This window comes from Lycorma delicatula, chromosome 4 (assembly GCF_047948215.1).
Source record: "Lycorma delicatula isolate Av1 chromosome 4, ASM4794821v1, whole genome shotgun sequence".
In the NCBI taxonomy this organism is placed as follows: Eukaryota; Metazoa; Arthropoda; class Insecta; order Hemiptera; family Fulgoridae; genus Lycorma; species Lycorma delicatula.
In genome coordinates this window covers 170954008-170976786 of record NC_134458.1, presented here as the reverse complement: position 1 = coordinate 170976786, position 22779 = coordinate 170954008, and the positions used below count along the sequence as shown (strand labels likewise).

At 30.6% G+C, this 22779-nt stretch overlaps 1 protein-coding gene across 1 annotated transcript in view; it reads left to right on the top strand.

The window, feature by feature from the left end:
* The window catches only part of LOC142322973 (uncharacterized), a 108515-nt gene extending 86927 nt beyond the window's left edge, over positions 1 to 21588 (top strand). The window contains exons 7-10 of the mRNA XM_075362071.1: positions 7075 to 7283; positions 11706 to 11803; positions 15243 to 15381; positions 21400 to 21588. Of these exons, the coding sequence (XP_075218186.1) occupies positions 7075 to 7283; positions 11706 to 11803; positions 15243 to 15381; positions 21400 to 21520 (567 nt within the window). The 3' untranslated portion in view covers positions 21521 to 21588. The remainder of the gene's footprint in view (positions 1 to 7074; positions 7284 to 11705; positions 11804 to 15242; positions 15382 to 21399) is intronic.
* Positions 21589 to 22779: the final 1191 nt, after the last annotated feature.

The window sequence follows — 22779 nt, the reverse complement described above, 5'->3', positions numbered from 1 at the left end:
ATATATGCTCCTTCTTTGAAAGAATTTTTAAGCATCAGTTTTATTTCACCTTGGATGATTTGAGTTTTTATGATTAATATATATATATATATATATATATATAGCTTGTTGCTTCTACATTCATCATAAACACCAGTTTTTTAATGTATGTATTAAATTTGTTTTTATTATACATTTATCATTGAACGCAGTTCATATCACAATTACCCTGTCCTCAACTGTCATATACCAACAGTTTGTACTTAATATAAACCAATCAGAAAATAGCATAAACTGAGTATTTTGAGTTACAAAGAGGAGTAAGGTAACAGTGCAGTCTATATCCCCTCCTTCTTTAACCTTATTTAATATGGATGATAAAAAATACGATGAAAATGGTCTAATAGATGAAGGAATCAGCATTAGAAAAAGGAAAATAAGTTCTAGCAAGTTTCATAAACTACAGAATGTTTTTAGGAGATAAAGCACTTGAGTTTATCCAATTTATTTCAAAATTGGAGGATATTATGACCAAATATGATATGAAAATGAATGTAGTAGGAGGCAATTTCTACACAAAAGAACGAAGAATTGAATAAATAAAACAAAATATTGGAGCTGGGGTGTCATGTTAAAATAAGATTGCAGAGGTTAAAACAAATAATACCATTAGATAAAAATTGGTTTGTGTGGAACTACGTTTCGCATGAGATTTGAGCGTGACAACGTCTTGCAAAGACCAGCAATGTCAGTCAGATATTTGTTGACCTTTGATTGTAATGTTGCAAAAAAAGAAAACTTGTTACCCTTATAAAGTAAACACATGTTTTTTTGAGAAACTGGCGTTGGGCTAGATGAAAATACCAATTAATTAAATTCATCCATGATTTGGATGTTTTAAAAAATTACTTGTTTAAACAAGCAAATTGAATCGAAGTGATTGTTTAATTAGCTAATGAAACATGTTAATATTGAATGATTTGTTCAAAAATAATTATGAACATTTGTTATAGAAATAAACTTTAATCAAATCAATGTTGATAAAGTGTCAATTTAAAACTATGAAATTGAAATCATAAATCAAATTCATGAAATGGCTGTTTTTGAAAAGCCCGCCAAAACCTGCTTGACGTGATAGTATATTCCATTGCACGACGGTTAGGCGGTTCAACTTGTCATTAAAACTTCTAAGTATTTTTAAAACTCGTGTTAAGTAAATCGAAATTCTGGTTAAAAAACGTTAATATTCAATTTTTAAATATTATTTATAGTTTTTGAAAGTTTAACTTAAATAATTTGTTTAAATATCATGAATAATTAATTATAGAAATAAACTGAAATCAAATCAATGACAATAAAATTAAATGAATGACTGATAAATGAAATAATGGAGAAAAATTGATTGGGAATTTGGAGCTTAATCAAAACAGTCAGAATAGGAAAGTGGATTGGAAGGAACATTTCATGCGAAGAGAACGGTCGATTACGAAGGTCGTTCGGAAAGTTCTCAGCCTGATGATGAAAAGAATTTTTTATTTATTTTACAACGTAGTCACCTTGCAGTTTGATATACTTAGACCGACTTTTCAATATCCTCAGCACAATGCGATTTGTCTGCGTCTGCTTTGAGCCAAATCTTCAGCTTTGGGAAGAGGCAGTAATTAACACCACTTAAGTCATGGTGTAATGCAGTAACAATCCGAGACGTGTGTGCAGGCCCGTTATCATTATGAAAGTGTACTTTTTTTCGGGCAAGTATAAGGATGTTTGGTCTCTGGCATAAAATGGTGAATCCATATTTTATTTAGTGGCAAGAAACTCGACAGAATCGCGTTTAAATAAGTTAAAACACCCTTTAGAATTGTTCAGTCGAATGCGTCTTTGGTTGATTTTTCCAATCTATAGAGCGAAAAGCTTTTTCATACCCAAAACATCTTGTAAAACCTAGTAGATATGGTCTATTAAGATGATTGCAGTGTCAGCAAGCTCATTTTTCTTCAGTCGGCAATCATTTAATAGGGCATTGTGGAATTTTGTGACGACTCCGTCGGTCGTAGCGGTTTTTGGGTATCCCGAACATTCATCTTCAGTGGATGTTTAAATTCAGCAGCCTCCTTTTTTACCTCGAAAACGAAGAGGAAAAATACTTTAAAGAGGATTCTAACTCTTAGTATGTCCGTCGGGGTTTAAACTTTAAAACAGCTCGAACTTAAATTTAAACCATTTTTCAGAAAATATTAAATACGCGTTTGCTTTAATTGAACCCTACAAACAACTAACTATAAACGCACGCATCTGAAACCTCTCAACACGCCATCTAAAGGATCGTAATCATTTGGTCATATTTACGACATTTCTGTGTCATATCGTAGTAAAATAGTACTAGAAGGATCTGTAAAAGTCGCTGGAAAGTAATAAAAAATTAATAATAGAAATAATTTGACCGGCAATCTAGCTTGACTAAAAATTCAAACAGCTAACTGTTTCTTTACTTATATCAAACTGATTTGCATATAAACTATAAAAAATGTAGAAATTTAACCATATCCTATGATTGAGATAAAGTAAGCTGTATGAATAAAATAAGTATAGCTTACCTTTAAACTGATTAACATTAATTTAATAAATTTTGTAATATTTTCATACTTAAGCATATAAGTTTTCATGAAAATTTATTATTAAATATTTTATTCCTATAGCAACAAATTAATTGTTTCTAAATATTCCTTTATTAAATGTATAACATGATTTACTGTGTGTTATTTATTTGTACATTCATTAATTAAAAGTCATTTGGCTAATTAATGTAATTTTTTTTATAAGTGAAACACTGGCCTTCAACTGGGAATCAAACCTAATTTTTATGGAATGAGTAGCGCAAGGTTGTTGGTTAAATGCAACACAAATGCTTGGCCAGTTACATTCAACTATGAATTTTACCTTTGATTAATATTTTTTAAATATTTTACATCCTTTTATTTTTTTGTTCAAAAATTATGATGTTGAATTTTATCAGAACAACCATTTGCTCGTGAAGGTACTCTGCTCTTAGCTATATCCCTAACATTAGTATCGCATCTGATTGATTTTTGTTGATTTGACTTGTTGCTGGATAATTGCCATCAATTTATTTGATCATGCATTATTTTTAGCCTTTTTCATTGTCTTTTCTTTCATTAATTATTACATTTGTCCTTGCAATACTGCTCTTCTATTAATCCTTACCTTGGCATGTAACCTCTACCAGTTTATTATTTTCTTCCTAAGTTGTATAGAGTGCTGCCTTTTTTAATCATACATTCTTGCAACTCTTTATATTTTGTATTATTTATAGTACAGGCTTTAAAGAAATACTGGAAGAGTCACAAAAAGAAGATTTATATGTAACATCCAATATCACACCTAATTTGTAACTACTCCCTACAGTAATAATTATCTTGTTCGTTACAGTTTGTTGTTCAGTGTGATATTTCCACTTGCCACACCTATGGGATGCCTGAGCCTGTTTGAGATGACCATTTTAATTTCTCAAGAAAAAACAATTTTTATTGCAGCATGTACTTAGCTGGTTGATAAAAATTTGTTGATTAGTAATGTTTTGCTTCTATCCAGGGATAAAATTATCTAATCAACCAAAGATTTTAAGTGTGAATGAAGCCCACTGCCTAAAAAGAGCCTTGAATGTACCTCCTGAATGTAATTATTTTTCTGATGTTGAATTTCTTTCATATATACATCATCCCGTGTTTCATTAATTTAGTTAGGCATATCATTTTTCATATGCTGTGATATTCATCTCGCCAAAAAAATTAAGAGAGCTGTAATCAATTGTTAATCTTTAGTTGTGATTGTGAATAAAAAAATTTGATTTTCTTCATTCTTATCCTCCCCATTTTGGGTACTTTCTGGGTTTAGATCCTGCCAGGTTCATTATGAGGATGCAGCAACCTGTAGAGCAGTATACCATTAGACCTATTGATGGGTGGCTGCAGAATCTGTGTGTTTGATGAAGTGTTCTGAGTATAAATTGTTTATTGTTCTTAAGGCCCATATTATCTAGATTTTTAAATTTTGATATTTTTTTCTAAGTCTTGGTTTTTATACGTTAATGTAATGTACATTTTTTTTAAATTTGTTTTTATGTACTTTGTTTAGAAGTGAGCTGTTATTCCCATTTCCATTTTCATATGTTAGATATTTTTTAGTCCTGAATTCTTCTGCATGATCTTCAGACGACATGGATTGTCAAGTGAATTAGTAATAGTAATACAGTTAAGTGAACTTTGAGTTAGCCCAGAAAGTTATTATTTAAAGTTGACAAAATGATATCTACGTAAACCAGGATTATGGTTTAGTAAAGTCAAGGCCATGATACTGTTCCCTAGCCAACATATATAGTCTGAAAATTATGATGCATGTAGAACATGCTTACCAAAGGATATAACATCTCTAAATGTTTAATCTTGCAGAAAACAGTGGACATCATTTCTTAAGGATCTTGAGTTACAGCCAGAATTATTCTAACTACCCAGGTTAGCTAATAAACCAGTTATGTAACAATCACAAAGTTTATTAAAAAGTAGTAAATTTTGAGCCAACTTATTACACGAACCAAATTATTGGAAAGATGCTAATTAAATTTATAATTCTTGGTCTAACAAAACAAAATTAGGAAAAGGCTTGAGCTCTGATCTATTTGGTACACAGAGATCTTTTTATGAAAACAGTGGGCAGTACTACATAGATAGTGTTAAGAAAATAATCAAGCCTTTTCATTATTTTGTTATATTAGACTGTGAATTGTAAATTTAATTGCTTTAGCAATAATTTGGTTTATATATTTCATAGTTTGTTACTTTTAAAAACTTTGTGATTGTGATTGTGATATACAGTTACTCAATTAGCCAGCCTGAAAATAAAAAATAACTTGTGAATGTAATCATTAGTTGAAAGCATTAATATAAGGTAACTTATCCAGTAGCAATTGATATTCAGAACCTAAGTAGACAGCACAATAAACTGAAGGGTTTATAAACCAATGTTCCCTTGTTTATCTATATGATCTCAATAAGATTGAAACAACGTAATTTTATTATTAACAACCCATATGTTAGGAAATATATCACAAAAATATATTTTATTTTCTAAATAAAGTCACTTTGGCACTCTGCTTACTGTAATGTGTGGCAAAAAAGACATTAGATCAATTCATGTGATAAAATGGAGTTTTGGGCTCTGATAAGTATTCTGAAAATTGTTGACCTCTGTGAAGGGCCATTTTCATTTTTCATCTGAAAGGTTATAGTTGCTATAATGTAATCCTTGGCGTTTTTTCTTATGTATAAATATTACATGTATTGCTGCACACATAACTCAAACTTATACAATTTGTTAATCATGTTAACAAAATAAAATGAAACAGCTACCGTAGTGCAGATCAGCATGGCAGAAATCTCTGAATTTCACCTGGATGTTCTGGGTTCAAGTCCCAATCAGGCACAGTATTTTTCATGTGCTGCAAAATTCATTACCTTTCATCAGCTGTTATAGCTCATCAGCCTGGTCTTGTTTTAAAAGTTAATAAATTAGTTTGTTAGTAAATAAGTCTATTTTTATTAACATTACTCTTTATTTCCAGGTAGTAAGTAAGCAGGAATTTTATTTCTAAAGATACAAATTACAATTAAGTTTTAAATTATTATTATGAGCTCTTTATTTCTGTATTATGTATATAATTAATTATTTATTGTTAACAAAATTCTTCGTTAGCAAAATTCTAGTTTAGTTCTGTTGAATATCATGGCGAAACATGATAATATTTTAAAATTATTAATAATTATAAACTACTCCATTTCAGATTAACGGATCTTCTTCCTCCAAAAGTGTTTCAAACTAATTATCAGCACTTTCTTCACTGGAGTTTCTATTAGCACTGTTGTTAATGATACCAATCTCAAAAAGTTAGGAAACCCCCTTAACAGTGTGATTAACAGTATATTATATCTGTTGTCTGTGGTGTTTTTTTTTTCAAATTTTAGTTTTTATAACAAAGATTTCCACTATACATGTTGGGAATGTTAAATTAAAAAAAAAGAAGCTGTATGTTAAAAGAATAATCCAACATAGATTGAATATATAATCTGTTTATATACTTTAGAGGTTTTCTAACCTTTTAATTAATTAAAAAAGGTGCTTATAATTTTTAATAGCATTTTGAAATAAGATTTATTCTTGTAAATTATGTTTCTTTTATATAATGCTCTGGTTGAAGGTAAAGTAAAAAAAGAAGGGTAGACTGGTCTAAATTAAATTGGTAAGATATTTTTTTTAAATATTTAAAATTTTTAAACATAATTAGAAACACATCAAGATAAAATTAAAGTAAATTTAAAAAGTTCTTCAGTTGGAACTTTCCTTTTTCCTATTTAGCCTCTGGGAATCACCATCTGATATTATTTCAGAGGATGATATGTACGAGTGTAAGTGAAGTGTAGTCTTGTACAGTCTGAGGTCAACCATTTCTGAGATGAGATGTGTGGTTAATTGAAACCCAACCACCAAAGAACACCGTTATCCACAATCTAGTATTCAAATCCATAACTGTCTTTATATTATACTATTTCATAGTAACTGCCTTTACTAGGACTTGAATGCTGGAAATCAGCTGACTTGCAAAGACGCATTCACCACTAGACCAACCTGCTGGGTTCTTAAATTGGAACCACTTGAAGCATAATATACTCCGTATGACAGGGCTAGCCATTACTCCTGTCAGAACTATATCTGTAGTTAGACCTAAGAAAAATGTACGCATATAATAAATAAAATTATAAATAAATAATTACCAGTTCAAAATAATTAATAAATTTTGTTTTATCACAGAAAAACAATTTATGTCTGATTGTAGTAACAGTTCTGCTGTAAAAGTTTTTCCTTTCTTCAGCTGTAAGGATTAAGCAGAATCTAGATCAGTGAAGTTCTGATTAACAAGAGTATACTGTATTCTGGATTTTTTTTAAAAGGCAACTACTGTTAATTGCATCAACTTAATTTTATTTTTAGACTTTTAATCTATTTATCTTTTGCTCTTTTCAGAATGAAAATCTTAAGTTAGACAAAGAATATGATCCAGAAAAGCACTCTCAAATCTCCGAAATTGAAATTAAAAAGGTTGTCCAGCAAATTCAGGAAATATATGTACAGTCGGAATCACTGGGTCTTACCAGAAATTCTCTTGATGAAAAATGTTTTTTAGAAAACAGCAACAACAATCTTGACATTGATAAAAAAAATAATAGCAGAAAGTAAGTATAATGAAACTTATGATCTGTTGTCTAGAATTTTACTTCAAAGTATCAGATGGTGAAATTTGGAAATATTTGTTTTGCTTTTTAGCAAAGAATATACAGAGTGCATCAGTGATGCAGGGAAATTTAAAACTCCTGTATTTTACTAAGTTTTTATTTTAATATGAATGTTTTTTATAGTTTTCTGTTAAGTAACACATGCCATATTATTTTTTTAAAATAATTCTTGATAGGTTAGTACCATTACAATTTGTGCATTCTTGTATTCTTAATTAAAGATTTTCCATTCTCGCCATAACATGCATAGTGTAATGTGTACAACGTCTTGAATATTTAATTATAGTTCTGCTAACATTTTCACATGCTCAATATACACTTTGCTCTTGAGCAAACAGCAAAGAAAAAATTGCATGTGGACAAATTGGGAGATTTAGCTAGCCAAAAAATGTCCTCATCACTGGATATGATATGTTCAGAAAGAGTTCTCTTGAAGCAGTGATAGACATACGGATAGTAAACTTGTATCACCATCTTGCTAAAATCACATAATTAGTGGAAATCGATCTAATTCTTGCCTCCAAGATGTTGTAATCATGCTTGTAATGCAGAGTAACAATTGTAAGATTTCCTCAATCATCTTGAAAAAAGAAGGGTTCAGTAATGCCAGGGTTCACATTGTGACCTTCAGACTATGCAATGGTTTCATATATAGCACTGAAGGGGTTTTCCCGCATCGACTGTTATCCTTATTTACATGACCATTCGGGTGAAAATGAACTTCATCTGATATAAACATACAGTGGATACACACAACACTCCACCATGCACCGGCAGCTTTGTCAGCAACAACACTGTAATGAGAAAGCATTCACTCTCAGACCACCACCAGGAGAAGAAAGAAGTCCTTTGGCTGTTCCAACATGGGATATCTTGGCGGATACCAACATCCCCTCCAGAACAGCAGCCCTGGTTGGCCCGGCCTGAATCTGCTAGCTCCAGGAGGCGTAGCAGTGAAGACGGAACCTGATGAACACCACTCAGGAAGAACCACCTTGGCTGCACCAGCAGATGATGACCAACTCCGACCCAACACTATAGGACTCTGGGGGCCACTACATCGGACATCCCAACCCCATAGGGGAAGAAACCCACCTTGTGACGCTTCCAATCACACTCCCTTGTTCCTAACCCTGATCGGCTTTAGCCGACAGCGCTAAAGACCAGCAACTGTACTCAACTCTTGTCAGGGCTCCTCATCCAACACACTAACAGCCTGTATCAGGGCCACCATTACAAAATCTCAAACAGCCTTTTCAGAGCTACCACAAGGTTCTAAGGTGCCACTTGACATCAAAGCAATTGGGCTTCGGCTGTTTTGGATTGGGTGTTATGGCAATTCATGTTATCTGGTATTGTAATACTTTTTGCTGTTCCTTTATGTTATAAATTTAATTTGGAACCGATTTCCTCAAACGTTTTAACTCAAAGGTTAATTGCATTAACAGATGGTACTCACTCATGGTGTGGAATATTGAACCAATTGCAAAATTTTAGTTGTTGTGGTCACCATTTTTATAAAATGAATTAACAGGAAGCAAGACATGCACCTGACCACTCTTCCATGTTTACTAAATAGCATTAAATGATTGGCAATATATCATTGTCCTCACCTAAACATCAAATGAATGAAGAACTAAACTTTTTAATTTTTCTCCTTCACTGACATATTCTGTATATAACCATTTTTGTTATTGATCTAAGAGAGTGTTCATTTTAAATGTGTCATCGTTGGGATTCTATAAATTAGAAAAGCTATGAAGTACTTTAAAACAAGGAAATTTTATTTGATTTTTGAGTGAATTAAAAATACCCTATTGACATGTTTGAAATCTCTGCTGTTTTTCAGTGTGAATCAATTTAATTTTTTTAATGGAAACCTTTAATTTTTATAACATTTCAAATACAAAACATAATTCTATAACATTTCTATTCTTGAACGTTTTCCTCAGGATGCAACTGTTCATTTAGGTTCAACTTACACATTACATATTTTTGATAAGTATAACTAGAAATTCAGAATTGAGGCTTCTGAATGGTTGCATTTAGGGGAAAACAAAAAAATTAAAATGCCTTAAAATTATATTCTGTATCCAATATGTGTTATAAAAATTAGGTGTTTCAATGTAACAAAAATGAAGTCTGCACCAATTTAGTTTTTCACTCAGTGTGTTTGTAGCTCTTAAATTATATGCTTTTGGAGGAAAATGTTAGAGAATAAAAATATCACAGAATTAAGTTTTGTTTCCAAAGATATTATAAGAATTGGGGGTTTCTGTTTTAAAAAACAAAGTTGGCTGTCATATTAAAAAAACAGCAGAGATCTCAAATATGTCTCAAATTTAAGTAATATTATGTTAATTATAAAATTCTGCTCTTAATATTATGTTAAAAATAGGATATTTTTAATGCTCTCAAAAATGGAGTAAAAGCTTCCTATTTAAAAGTGCTTTGTAGCTTTTCTGGTTTACAAGATACCAGAAGCAGCAAACTTAAAATGAGCATAATATATCATTTAACAGTCAGTTTTTAGTTTCTGCTCTTAATATTTTTTTTTAATGACCATTTTAAATTTCACTACATCTCACTTTATCTGAAAGATTATCACCTGCGCTAACACTTGTAAATTTTGTAATAACATAGATGTATTTGAGTTTTGGTGCTTCAGCGCTTGCTGAGGGTTTCATGGATACGTAATGTGACAAATGAGAAGGTCGTAGAAAGTTGGTACAAATGGAAGGAAAATTTCATACTTCAAACACATTATGAAAAACATGCTTCGAGTGTTATTACAAGGAAGGTAAAAAAAAGCCAATGACCAGTTTTACTTGTTATCTAACTGTGTCTCACAATATAAACTTTGGTTTATATTGTGACCTAATAATTACACTTTAAAATCAATATATCCTTTTGCTAGCTGAAAAAATCGATAATTATATAAGTGTGATTATAATTCCCTAATTAGTAAAATAATTAATTTTCTGAAAATAGTAAGTGAACAGATAATTATTTTTTTTACCATTACTCTTTATATGATTTTTCACTATTACTATTAATTTAGATGTTCCACCTCAGCTGACAAACCTGTTTGTTGATGTTATTAAATTATTTTTTAGACTATAATTGGAAATAGGTTGCCTAAAAACTTCTGAAGGCAGTTAACTATTTGTTTTTTTTTTTTTTTTTTTAATATTAACAGTCTGTTTTTCCTAGAAAATTGACTACCTACAGTAAGTAACTCTACAATTACTTTACCCCTTTGATGTGTCCAGTCATATCACTTACAATTTTCTTCCCTTGAGCCATTTAAAATGTGGTATTTTACTACTACCATTTCACATTTATTAGATGTTAATTTTAATTTTTGTAAATTTGTTTTCCAAAATAAAATATGATTCTAAAACAACCATCATCTACCCTGCTTTAGATAATTTTCTATCACAGAGTGCAGCTCTCGATATGTTTTAAGTAGATTTCATGAGAAAGTTACCTATTGTAATGGGTACCATGGTTCGACTTCCAGAAAATTTTGACATCAACATCACGATCAGTTTAAAAGTTTATGTATACATTCATATATATATATATTTCACTTTCTTGTGAACACGATAACTGCCATAATTTTATGCCAGTCGCTTTCAAATTTATCCATAAAATATAACAACCCAAAATCTCGGACGGACCATGGGGTGGAAATTTTCGAAAAAGGCCCCCCTTTTTCAAAAAACAAAGTATCCGCTGTAAGTAAAATATAGAATTCGTTCTTACTATTCTTTGGATAAGGGCCTAAAACTATGTAAAATTTAAGTAAAGCTTTTTGGTATCACCAACCATTGGCCCAGGGGGTGGAAAAAAAAAGGGGTTTCGAAGCCAAAAAAACATCATACCTCCCTTAATAGGCACAGTGTCGAATCGGTTTTAAAGTGTTCGTTAGTCCTATAAACATTACCTAAAACTTATGTCTGAAACAATTTTTGATTTGACCAGCCCTTACGCAAGGAATGACCAAAATGTTGCTGGAATTGTAAGAAGATGGGGCTTGTCATATGCTAAACATGTGAAACTGTTTTTCACATGCAACCATAGTTGTATTGAGTAAATTTGAAGATTTTCTTAACTTTATGGTGGGGAAATCTTTTTTATCCCCTGCTTAGCACTGGTGAAATATACCTCCACTTTCTGGTGTGCCAAAAGGGTTTTTTAATCTGCAGCTGGTAACAAAATTTATTCTAAGTCCTATTCCTAAGTGGCTGTAAAGCATATTTTCAGTACATTTTTTACACGATTCAGCTCTCTATTTATCTGTTATCTATCTCTAATCTGTTGAGTTAACTAATGTGTTTTTTTTAAATATTATTTCAGAACATCCAAGTATCCAAATAACGTCCACTTTACTAGTATAAAATTTAATGAAGAAAAGTATAATTCATTAAATAACCAGAAACACTCGAATGATCAAGGTAAGTTGAAATTTTAATGCATATTATTAATTACAGGTATTAAAAAATTTATAAATTTGAAATTGTTCATTGACGAGTAACCTCTTGAACCACTTTATTAGTTATATTATCTGCATCGCCTTATTTAGCTTTGGTCTGAGCTACTTCAAATACAAGTCAAAGATGTTTTAAAATGATTGATTTTAACAACCATCTATTATTTTTAATATGAATCATGAATAAACTTTTATCAGGACACATAATTAATGATATTTTCATAGGATTATTTTTTATGAGGTTCTAACAGGCAACTAAAAATATATAATGTACAAATTTAATACCATAGGTAATGATCTAGGATCAGAATAATAATTTTATTATGATCTGTGAGTAATGGTAGATCATAAAGTTAAGAATGAAATGTTACTTCCAAGTTTTAAGTCCTTATAGAAAGGATAGTGCATTAATATAAAACAAAAAATAAAATTAGACATAATGTATGATCGGAATACCATAAGTGGTTTAAAAAAATAGAAATGCCAGTAGGAAAGGTGTGTTGATCGAGAAGAGAATAGTAATTTAAGAGATAATAAGTAGTAAGTACTACGTGAAATAAACTTAGAGGGTTTTGAATTGATTCTCCATATTATATTCAAGAGAAAAAATTAAAACTATCAATGCAAATAGATAAGGATATACCAAATTTGTTGAATATTGAGCACATTTCAATCTACAATTTAGGTTTTGAATTAAATTAATTTAGTTTTCAGTAACTGCTACTCAAAACCTAAAGTACAGGTTTCACATGTTTTATTACCATTTCCTTGTTAGAAATGTAATGAAATAAATGCAGCAACTTTATTAAATGGTTGTTATAACAGTTGGAGTACAACAACCATTACAGAATGGAAGTGATTGTAATATCTCCCTTTCAAATCAACTATGAGTTGCAATCACAGTTATCTAGTAAAAACTGTTTTGAGACAGCATCAGTGTTGTAATATTTTTCTATGAGATCAGTTATGGAAAACCCCCACTTTAACGTATTTGAAGATGCAATTGAAGTGTTTAAATAAAACTACCTTGACACCAAACTTGCAGTTCCTCAATCTTCCACCTTGAATTTAACAATATATCTGGCAGACAACATTTAGTGTTTATAGGCCACAGTCTTATGTACATGTGAATGTACTTGCTGAATGCTGTTTCCCATACTTTTTTGTGCGTGTCATTTTTAAGTAAAATTACAACAATGAAATGTAATGGATTGTCTGTTGTAAGAAAGTCAAGTAGTGTCTTAAACAATATTGAGAAAATTGAATTATAGATTGTTTTCTCTAAACAGTTGTTTCAATCACAACTGTTGTGCAGATTTGTTTTTATGCTGTTTCTATTGCTCATAGAAGCAGAAAACATCATTAAACAAAAAAGGGATTAAGAAGACATAATAGATCTGGATTAGCACGTGGGGAAAATTTATAATTTTGGCAAAAATTTATAATTATTTTTAATTGCATTAATTAAAAATTTGTAACTTTTAAACTAACATTTTAAGAGGATGTTTATTTTTTATATCATGAATGAGTGATAACACAATCAAAATTACAAGTATATAACAGTATTTGGAACTACATGTTTCATATTTGAAATTTTAGAACTATATGTTCATTTTATTTTATAATTTTGAAACTGAATAAACTTTAGCATTAATTTTTGCTCATGTTTAATTTTAAATCGTGCTGAAGATTATTTATTGGCTTTATTTGTAATTTTGTGTTAACAAAAATTATGTATTAATTTTATTTTATAAATAAAAGTAAAATGAGAGGAAATATCCTCATAACTTCTGCTACTACATCTACAGGAAAGAATTATCGTAAGACAACAACTTAAATCATACAGGAACTCAGAACTCTTTATGCAACCTGTCTTGAACAGGACTTAACTGAGGATAAAATTATTAAAGCCACTAAATCTGGCAAGATGACTGAGTTTGATGGAATACCCCTTGAATTCCTCATCCATTCTGCCAAATATCTCAAAAAATAACTAGCAAAATTTATCTCTTGCATACCAAGAACAGGTAATCTTATAGGGTTTATCACCCTTTAAGCTCAACCAGGCCAAGATTATTGCTATTTTAAAATCAAGAAAGTCAGTCAATACACCACAAAGCTACCAACCAATTACACTTTTAAGTTCAATCTATCATCTACTAAAACAGATGCTGTATAACAGGATGAGCCCTGCAATATTCGCCAAGATCAGCATTGAACAGGCTGGTTTCCATCCAAATTGAAGCTCTAGAAGAAGCTCAAGAATATTGCGCTCCTGTGTGGTTGAATAGTGTCTGTATTTCCAAGATTAATGAACAACTTAAAACACCATGCATCTTATTTCTGGAATAATTAAAACAACACCTACATTTTGGTTGTTGGTGTTAAATGACATACCGCCACCACATCTGCTTAGGAAGGAAATCCTTTTGAAAGAGTTCAACAAGATTTACCAATGTCTGGAACTACCAGTATACTCTTGACATCCCAGACCTGAACATCAATAGGCTTCATTCAAGAAAACCTCTTATTTTCTCTGCTATAGTTGGAGGTTGTGCTGATTTTGATCTGAGAGAAGAGTGGAAAAGGGAGTAGCACAAAAGTGCTGCCTTTTTATTGTGCTATGTATTTCTGAAGTTACACCTCTATCGGACAACCTTCGTGGGATGTGGATGGCTTTCAACAGACTGAGGACAGAGCATGGCAGATGCATTCTCAGTACATGACTGGGGTAAACTACACCAGATTCTGGCTGTGGAGCTCTATATTAGACAATAAAATATCTAAAAGAGCACTTCCTCTCCTTCAGAAGAACACTTCTGAAGTATCCTCATATGTCAAAATTTAGCACATAGGATAAGAGGATAATTCATAAGATTTCCTAATAGCAGCAATCCTTAACACGATTGAATACATAAAAGGACTTAATGTTACAATACAAAACTGTTGTTTTAACACAATTTTATCTTTTTAAAATGTTCATATTTTTCTGTAGACTGTGTATATGAGTGTATTTGTGTTTATGCTTGCATTCTTACATTAATGTACATACTAATTAACCAAACAAGCGTGTGTACTGAAAAAGCCAAACGCTAAATGTACATTTATATGCAAATAAATAAATTTATATCTTTTATTCTGTCTTTTTTGGAATTTTGGAATTATTATGCTTCAGAATAAGATCAAGTCTAATCAAGTTCATATAAAGAGATTCTTATTGCAGTTGTTTCTCATAACTGACTAAAAAGTGTATACTTGTTATTTGCACAATTATTTGGCCATAGTTTTTAAAACTCAAGTTAGTTGTAACATAGTTTTATATTATGATTAAAAGAAGTTGTTATATTATTAAATTACTATAAGTGTCCAGAAATTAAGTAATTTTTAGTAATACTTTTTTCCAGATGTTTTTCCTTGTATTGAACTAAATATATCAGATAAAGAATATCAGTCAGTTGTTGAATATCGTAACAGTTTTTTAAATTATACTAGTAATTCACCAGTTTATGGAAAGTTTGATGAACGTTGGACTATTGTTAGAAGGTAAGATTAATATTCTTTATAAAATATTTATTTTAATAGTAAACCACAAGCTATATACATGATTTTATCAGTAATCTAAAACATATTAAATTATTAAACAATAAAAAAAGCCTACTTTCATAATAGTAGTAAATCCAATGCAGTAACAATTTTAATGCACAAGTATCTTCTACAAATGTTTAATGTAGTTTCATTGTGAAACATAGCACTCTTATCTGTAAGTGATTTTATAATACCAAATTTTATAAATGTTGTCTCACAGGTCAAATAATTATTGTGCATTGTGAAAACTTAAAATCAGTGACATGTGAATTAGATTTGCTTAATTGAATTATATGAATATTTTCAAAGGCATTAAAGTAATTAATGACTTAGCAAGTGCATTAAAATAATAATAATAAGTGTTCTGCCCAAAGGCAGGTTTTCACATGGCCACCCTCCATTCTGCTTGATTCCATCCCATCCATTTCATTTTATAGTAACTTCCTCCCCTTTTAATATTGTCTACCATTTTCATTTGTCTCTGAACTCTTGCTTCCACCCCCCCACCGTTACAAATCCTTTCAATGCCGTCACCAACAAGCAGTCACGTCTCAGCCAATGTCCCAACCAACTGCATTTTCCCTCTCTTCTCCCACTCTACGAAGCACCTCCTCATTCCGAACTCTCTCTGTTCAGCTGATCTTTTCCATCCTCCTCCAAGCCCACATTTCAAAGGCCTCCAATCTTCTCTCCTCTCCCTTCCTAATAGTTCATGGCTGTGCCCCATAAAGGGCCACACTCTACACAAAACATTTCACAAATTTTTTCCTTAGTTGCACATCTAGTTTGCTAGATAGAACTCTTCTCATTTTGCTGAATGCTTCCTTTGCCCTTGCAATTCGTACTTTAACTTCCTGATCACTCTTCATATCTTCCTTAGTGATGCACCCCAGGTACTTGAAGGATGCCACTTGCTCAACTTTATTTCCACCAATTCTAATTGTTGCCCTCCTCCAAACCCACATTTCAAAGGCCTCCAATCTTCTCTCCTCTCCCTTCCTAATAGTTCATGGCTGTGCCCCATAAAGGGCCACACTCCACACAAAACATTTCACAAATTTTTTCCTTAGTTGCACATCTAGTTTGCTAGATAGAACTCTTCTCATTTTGCTGAATGCTTCCTTTGCCCTTGCAATTCGTACTTTAACTTCCTGATCACTCTTCATATCTTCCTTAGTGATGCACCCCAGGTACTTGAAGGATGCCACTTGCTCAACTTTATTTCCACCAATTCTAATTGTTGCCCTTTTGGTTGATTTGCTAATTATCATGCTTTTTGTTTTCATTGTATTTATCTTCATCCCATACTCCTTGGAGGTTTGATTTATTCTTCTCAACATTTCATTCCTGTACTCACTCTCTGCCAACACTGCCATGTCATCAGCGAACGTAACGCACTCTGTCCTCCTTCCTCCATTATTTACACCCTTATTACCAGTTAGACTCTTTTCAATTATCACTTCCAAGTAACAATTGAATAGAGTCGGTGACATGCAACTTCCCTGGCGCACTACTCTCCCATGTCTGCTTTCCTTGATATCTTATTCCCAATCATTATTTTTGCCTTCTGTGACAAGTACAGATTTCTTATTAATCTCCTTTCCCTCCAAGCAACTCCTTTTTCCTTTAAGATGCTCAGCAATTTAACCCATACCACCTTGTCAAATGCCTTCTCCAGATCTATGAAGACCACATATAAATAAATCTCTTCACTTTTAAATATATATCCTTCTCCAATCACTCTTATTAACCATATTGCATCCCTTATAGCAATAAAATCTATTTTCTTATTTTAAATATTAATTAATGATTAAAATATTTATAATGTTACGCATTGTATTGAACTATAGCTTTTGCTTTTCATAGTAAATTTTTATTATTAAAACTGATAGTAAATATATGGCAAATGTTTACTTATATTAGAAATATTTTTAGTATTTGTCATTTTCAGATATTTTTGGATTTAATAATATAACAATTCAAAATCTCTGTTGCGACTCTGTTCTTTTATCAGTTCAAAATTTAGGGATTTTATTTATTTCTTACACATGAAATAACATTAATAAATAATTGTAAGTAATGTTATGATTAAAGATGGAAAAGATAACACCAGGGAGATGAAAACGAGTTATGGAAAAATTAGAAAAAGTTGATAAATTTAAATATCTTTGAGAATAGTTAACACCAACATGAAAACTTGCTTTATCTCTAAAGAAAAGAGTAACAAAGATAGAAACAGCTTCAGATCAGATCTGTCAGAATATATGCAGAGTGATTCACATATTATTACCGGTAGTTCCTGAGCTCATTCTACTAGTGAAAATAAAGAAAAAACTTCATATAAACATGGATCTGGAAATGCTCTGTTAGCAGGTTACAGCTAGCCAAAGATTTCACCCTGATTCCTTGAAAAGACCCTGAAAAAGACACTGAAATTCTAGGAACCCAAATTAAACTTGATTGGTTTGTTATGGTTTTTGACCTGACAAATTGAATAAACAGGTTACAGAACCATATCTCTTGTAGTCTTCATAATATCTGATAACAGAAAAATCTTTGTCTAAAAATATTTTTTTTATATTTGTAATACAACTTTGTTAAATGAGTAGTAAATGCATAAAATTTATTATCAAAACTGTAGAGAATACAATTCTGAGAAAATTGATGTAAAATAGCCCAATAAAAAACAAATACAGATTCAAGAAATTAGATTTTATTACTAACACTTTCATATGATAACTTTTAAATATTATCCACTATAAATTTACAAAGTTAGTTAAGAAGCAATAAAGATCAGTAATTCCACATATTTTTTTCTTACCTGTCCATATATATATTTTTTATTTTTCTAAAATCAATTCTTTTAAGAAGCATATTCCTCTGTACTAATGTACAAAATTATATTAGTTTGATCAACCTAAGTACAGAACAATAAATAAAGTAGGATGATTACTTACCTTATTTTATCATATTTACAAAAACATTTTCGCAAATTTCTCACATCATCATAATACATTTTTTATAATACTTTTTTATTCAAATTGTTCACATCAAATTACATAATACACATATATATTACTTTATAATAATTCTTTACTTTTTATAAAAAAACAAAAACTTTGTTAAAATTTCATTATTAGATTTTTTAAATATGAGTCATAAAAATCAATTACTCAAAATTAAAAATTACATGTATAGAAATGTGACGTCAATTGATAAAAATTAAAATAAAAATAAACAGAAAAAATAAGTAGTTTAAATAGAATAAATATGCATATGTGGTCTAGGTAGCCAGTGTTAACATTATACTACACAAACTTCAAAGAGAATTATGCATTAACAGTGTCTGAAGAAGTGCTGCCGTTTACTGCAGCTTTTATAATCGTGTCATCCTCATACTCTGAAGATTGATCAAATTAAATCTACTTTTATATTTATAGAATATTTTTAAAATGTGAAAACCCCTATTATCTGTACTCATATTGTATTTTTTAATTTCCAAATTTCTTTGAATATCAGATATTGAATGTGTTTGATATTCAAACAAATTTGGAAATACTAGAAATTAAAAAATATAATATGAATACAAATAATAGAGGTTTAGATATTTTAGAAAGATTCTATAAATATAAAAGTAGATATAATTTAACCTTTAAAGAGTATGAGGATGACACGATTATAAAAGTTGGAGTACATGGCAGCACTTCTTTAGACATTGTTGATGCTTAATTCTATTTCAAGTCTGTATAGTAATGTAACATTGGCTAGCTAGACCAAATGTATATTTATTCTATTTAAACTACTTATTTTTTTAGTTTATCTTTATTTAAATTTTTATTAATTGACATATTTCTGTCATTTTTAATTTTTTACTTTGAATAATTGATTTTTATAACTCATATTTAAAAAAAATCTAATAATGAAATTTTAACAAAGTTTTCATTGTTTTTTATGAAAAGTAAAAAATTATTTTGTAATATTTATGTATAATGTGCAATTTGACGTGAACAATTTTTAAAAAAAATGTATGTAATTGATGATGCAAGAGATTTGCGAAACATTTTTGCATATGATAAAATAAGGTAAGCATCATCCTACTTTATTTATTGTTCTTTACTTAGGTTGATGAAATAAATTATATATATATATATATATATATATGAAATTACTATTATTGTTTATTTTCATTGATTTCTTAGTTGTAAAGATATTTTTGTTGTTTTAAAATAAATCAAATTTTATTAGAACCATGAATATAAGTTTCTTGGTCATTAATAAGAACTTATAAATCACTCTGCATACAGTGTCTAAAGATATTCTTAACCTACTACTATTGCCGAGTTCTACATAGCCGTTTTTTAGCAATCACAGTTGCTTCCATACCAGACTACTGTCATGGAGGTTTAATAGACTAAGAACCCCCATGACAGTAGTCATGGGGGTTCCCCATGACTACTGTCATGACAGTAGTCATGTTAAAATTAATGATTCTAAATTATTGAGCTGTTATTAAACATTGCTGAATAAGTATAATAATTATACTTGTTATTAAATATAATATTATTTTTTTTTAAAAAGAACAGATGCCCTTTTTATATGTATAGGTTGTATCTTTATATATAGAACAATACGAGATGTCTGTGGAAAAATTTGTCAGTTAGCTAAAATGGTTGCTGTAATTTTATGTAATGGTATGTTAGAGAAGAAAATTAAATTTCTTACTAATAATGTTTCTTTACAACTACAACAAATGTCATCAGATTTTTTTCCAGATACTTTGAATTTGCTGTAAAATGTTTAAATTTTGAAATAGTGTAAATACTGTTAATACATATTGATCCAGAAAAAGGGGAAAAAACACATAGTGAATACACAAAAAGCCGTATAGTGTAAATTGGAAATCAATTTATATTCATCTTATATTTTTTTCCTTAAGATTAACATAACATTCTTCACCTACAGTAATTTTAAATGGAAAATATGTAAAGAAGTGGATATCAGAGAAGTGTTTGTACAAGAAATTTATTAGTATGGAGGAGGGTATCACATCTGTAAAAACAAGTGACATATAAAGGTTAAATATAATAAAAAATTTTTAAGATGCTGTCTAAAGCTTTGATTAAGAGCTGATGAATGATATTTATTCTTGCAGCTGGTATTCTTGCAGGAATTCTACAATCTTCTGTGCCAAGTAATTTCAGTTTTATACTGATTGATCTAAATTAGATGATTTAGTTTGGTCTCTATTTACAGTCAGGGAGTTTATATGTTTTCTCTCCTCACCGAATTAGTATACCTATGACTGAACTTTTTTCCATATTCAAAACTTCACCCTACCTCACAACATAGATATATGCCATTATATCCTTTTATATTATACCTCTTTAAGTACACTTCAAAAAAATGCACCTTCACGAAATATATATTTTGAAAAAGACTACAGAAACATAATTATTTTTTTACAAATGAAAAGTTATTTAAAATAATTGTGTAATTATTATTTTCTGTATAATTTTTCAGTAATATTTACTCTGCAGCATCTGTTTTTTTAGGTAAATTATTTGTGTCATATACTTCTTTTAGATCGATGCTTATACTAAGCTATTGAAAGCTATATAGTATTTTTTACTACATATCCTTTTTTAACTCCCTCATCACCCTTGGTTCTTCTCTCAGACCAGTTTCATTTTTTATACTAAACAATATAATTTCATTTTTACACATTTTAACGAAAGAAACCTTAATAGTTCAGATTTTTTTCCTATGTAATCCAGAAATATACATATAATATGCAGATATACAATCTATTGACCAAGCTGACAGTTCAACTAATTGACTCTTTTTTCAGTATTTTTTAACGTAATTTACGAACTGAGTTGTCTACAAAATAATATTTGCGTATGATGTAGTGGTATTATTATTTTATTCTGTTCATAATTTATAAAAATATGCAGATTATTATAAAATTTGTTTCAGACTAGCAGATGATTTGTTATCTACACTGTTGTCAGATGTATGTAAGGAACTTGAAGTAAATGCCTTAATACAAAAAATGTATAGTCTTGAGTTTGCTACTCAGTTTCATGTAACAACATGAATCATATTCATTTTTAACATTTTTATTTTTAAAGCATTCTGTATGGCTTTTTATAATAAAAATTCTTTGATGAAAATAAAATGAAATTACAAAAAAAAGAAGGGTTGATTATTAATTATTAATGTTTTCATTTGTAATGTAAATAATGTAGTTACAACATTTTTAAGGTTGCTATTTACAGTAATTAATATTTCATTATTCACAAATGTATTTCAACCAATTTTATGAAGGTATATTTGTTTCTAATGTTAGTTAGTTATTAGTATCACCTTAAGAATGTTTCTATTAATTGTAGGATATGTCTCTTAAGAAGTGAAAGTGTAAGGTTGTGTTGAATAGTTCTCCTGCGTTAGTCTGCATGACTAGTGTTAGAAATGGAATGTAATGCAAAGTTGGCGGGAGTTTGCAAATTCTTCCTTCGGATTGCAGAGCCTGGACAGTGTCCCTTGCTGCTGGGTGATTCTATCGGGCGTGTTTTTAAAGGTTTACTTTATATGATGGGTCTAATTTTTCAATTTTTGTTTTTATTTTATATTTTGATATTAAGGACTGATTTAATTGCATTCCAATCCGTTGTTAAACCAGCGATTTCAAACCCATTTCATGGGCCGACTGCGGAAGGCTAGGCTTTTGAAAACCTGTCCTCCCGACGTAATTCCCCTTCAGACCGTCCACTGAAGTCCTTTCGGTGCTAACGCTACATAGGCTAGCAGGAATACACCACAACGGGGGCACTAACTATATGGAGGGACAATGCGCCCCCTTCTCCGAGGAGTCGCAATTGCTGATTTAAACTAATTTAATTGTAAGTTTTAAGGGAAAGTTTGAGTAGAAGCTCTTCACCACTTCTTTGTTGGCTGCCCTTCAGGACGCATCTCTGCTGGGCTCTTTCTCGGACTCCCGTCCGGGACGTTGGGTCGCGTAGACGGTCTTCTATCTTCTTCTTCTCCTTCCGATGACCTCTTCGTTCTTCTTTGGCCTGCACTTTCCGAGAATTGGCAGTAACCGAAGTTACATGCCATTAACCTTGAAATTCCTGTGGCCCCGAAGGACTGAACGGGGAAAAGTGCAGGTTTCTCTTTCTTCGTTCTTCTGTTCAGTCAGTGGCCGCTGGGCTGGTGACTGCTGGGCTGATGGCTGCTGGGTACATTCCCTCTTCTTCTTTCTTGAAAGTAAAGGGAATAGGGAACTTACAATTTTTGATGATACCTATTCGCGATCGCTGGTATGGGGCAGCGATCGCCTTCGTCGAAGAAGCA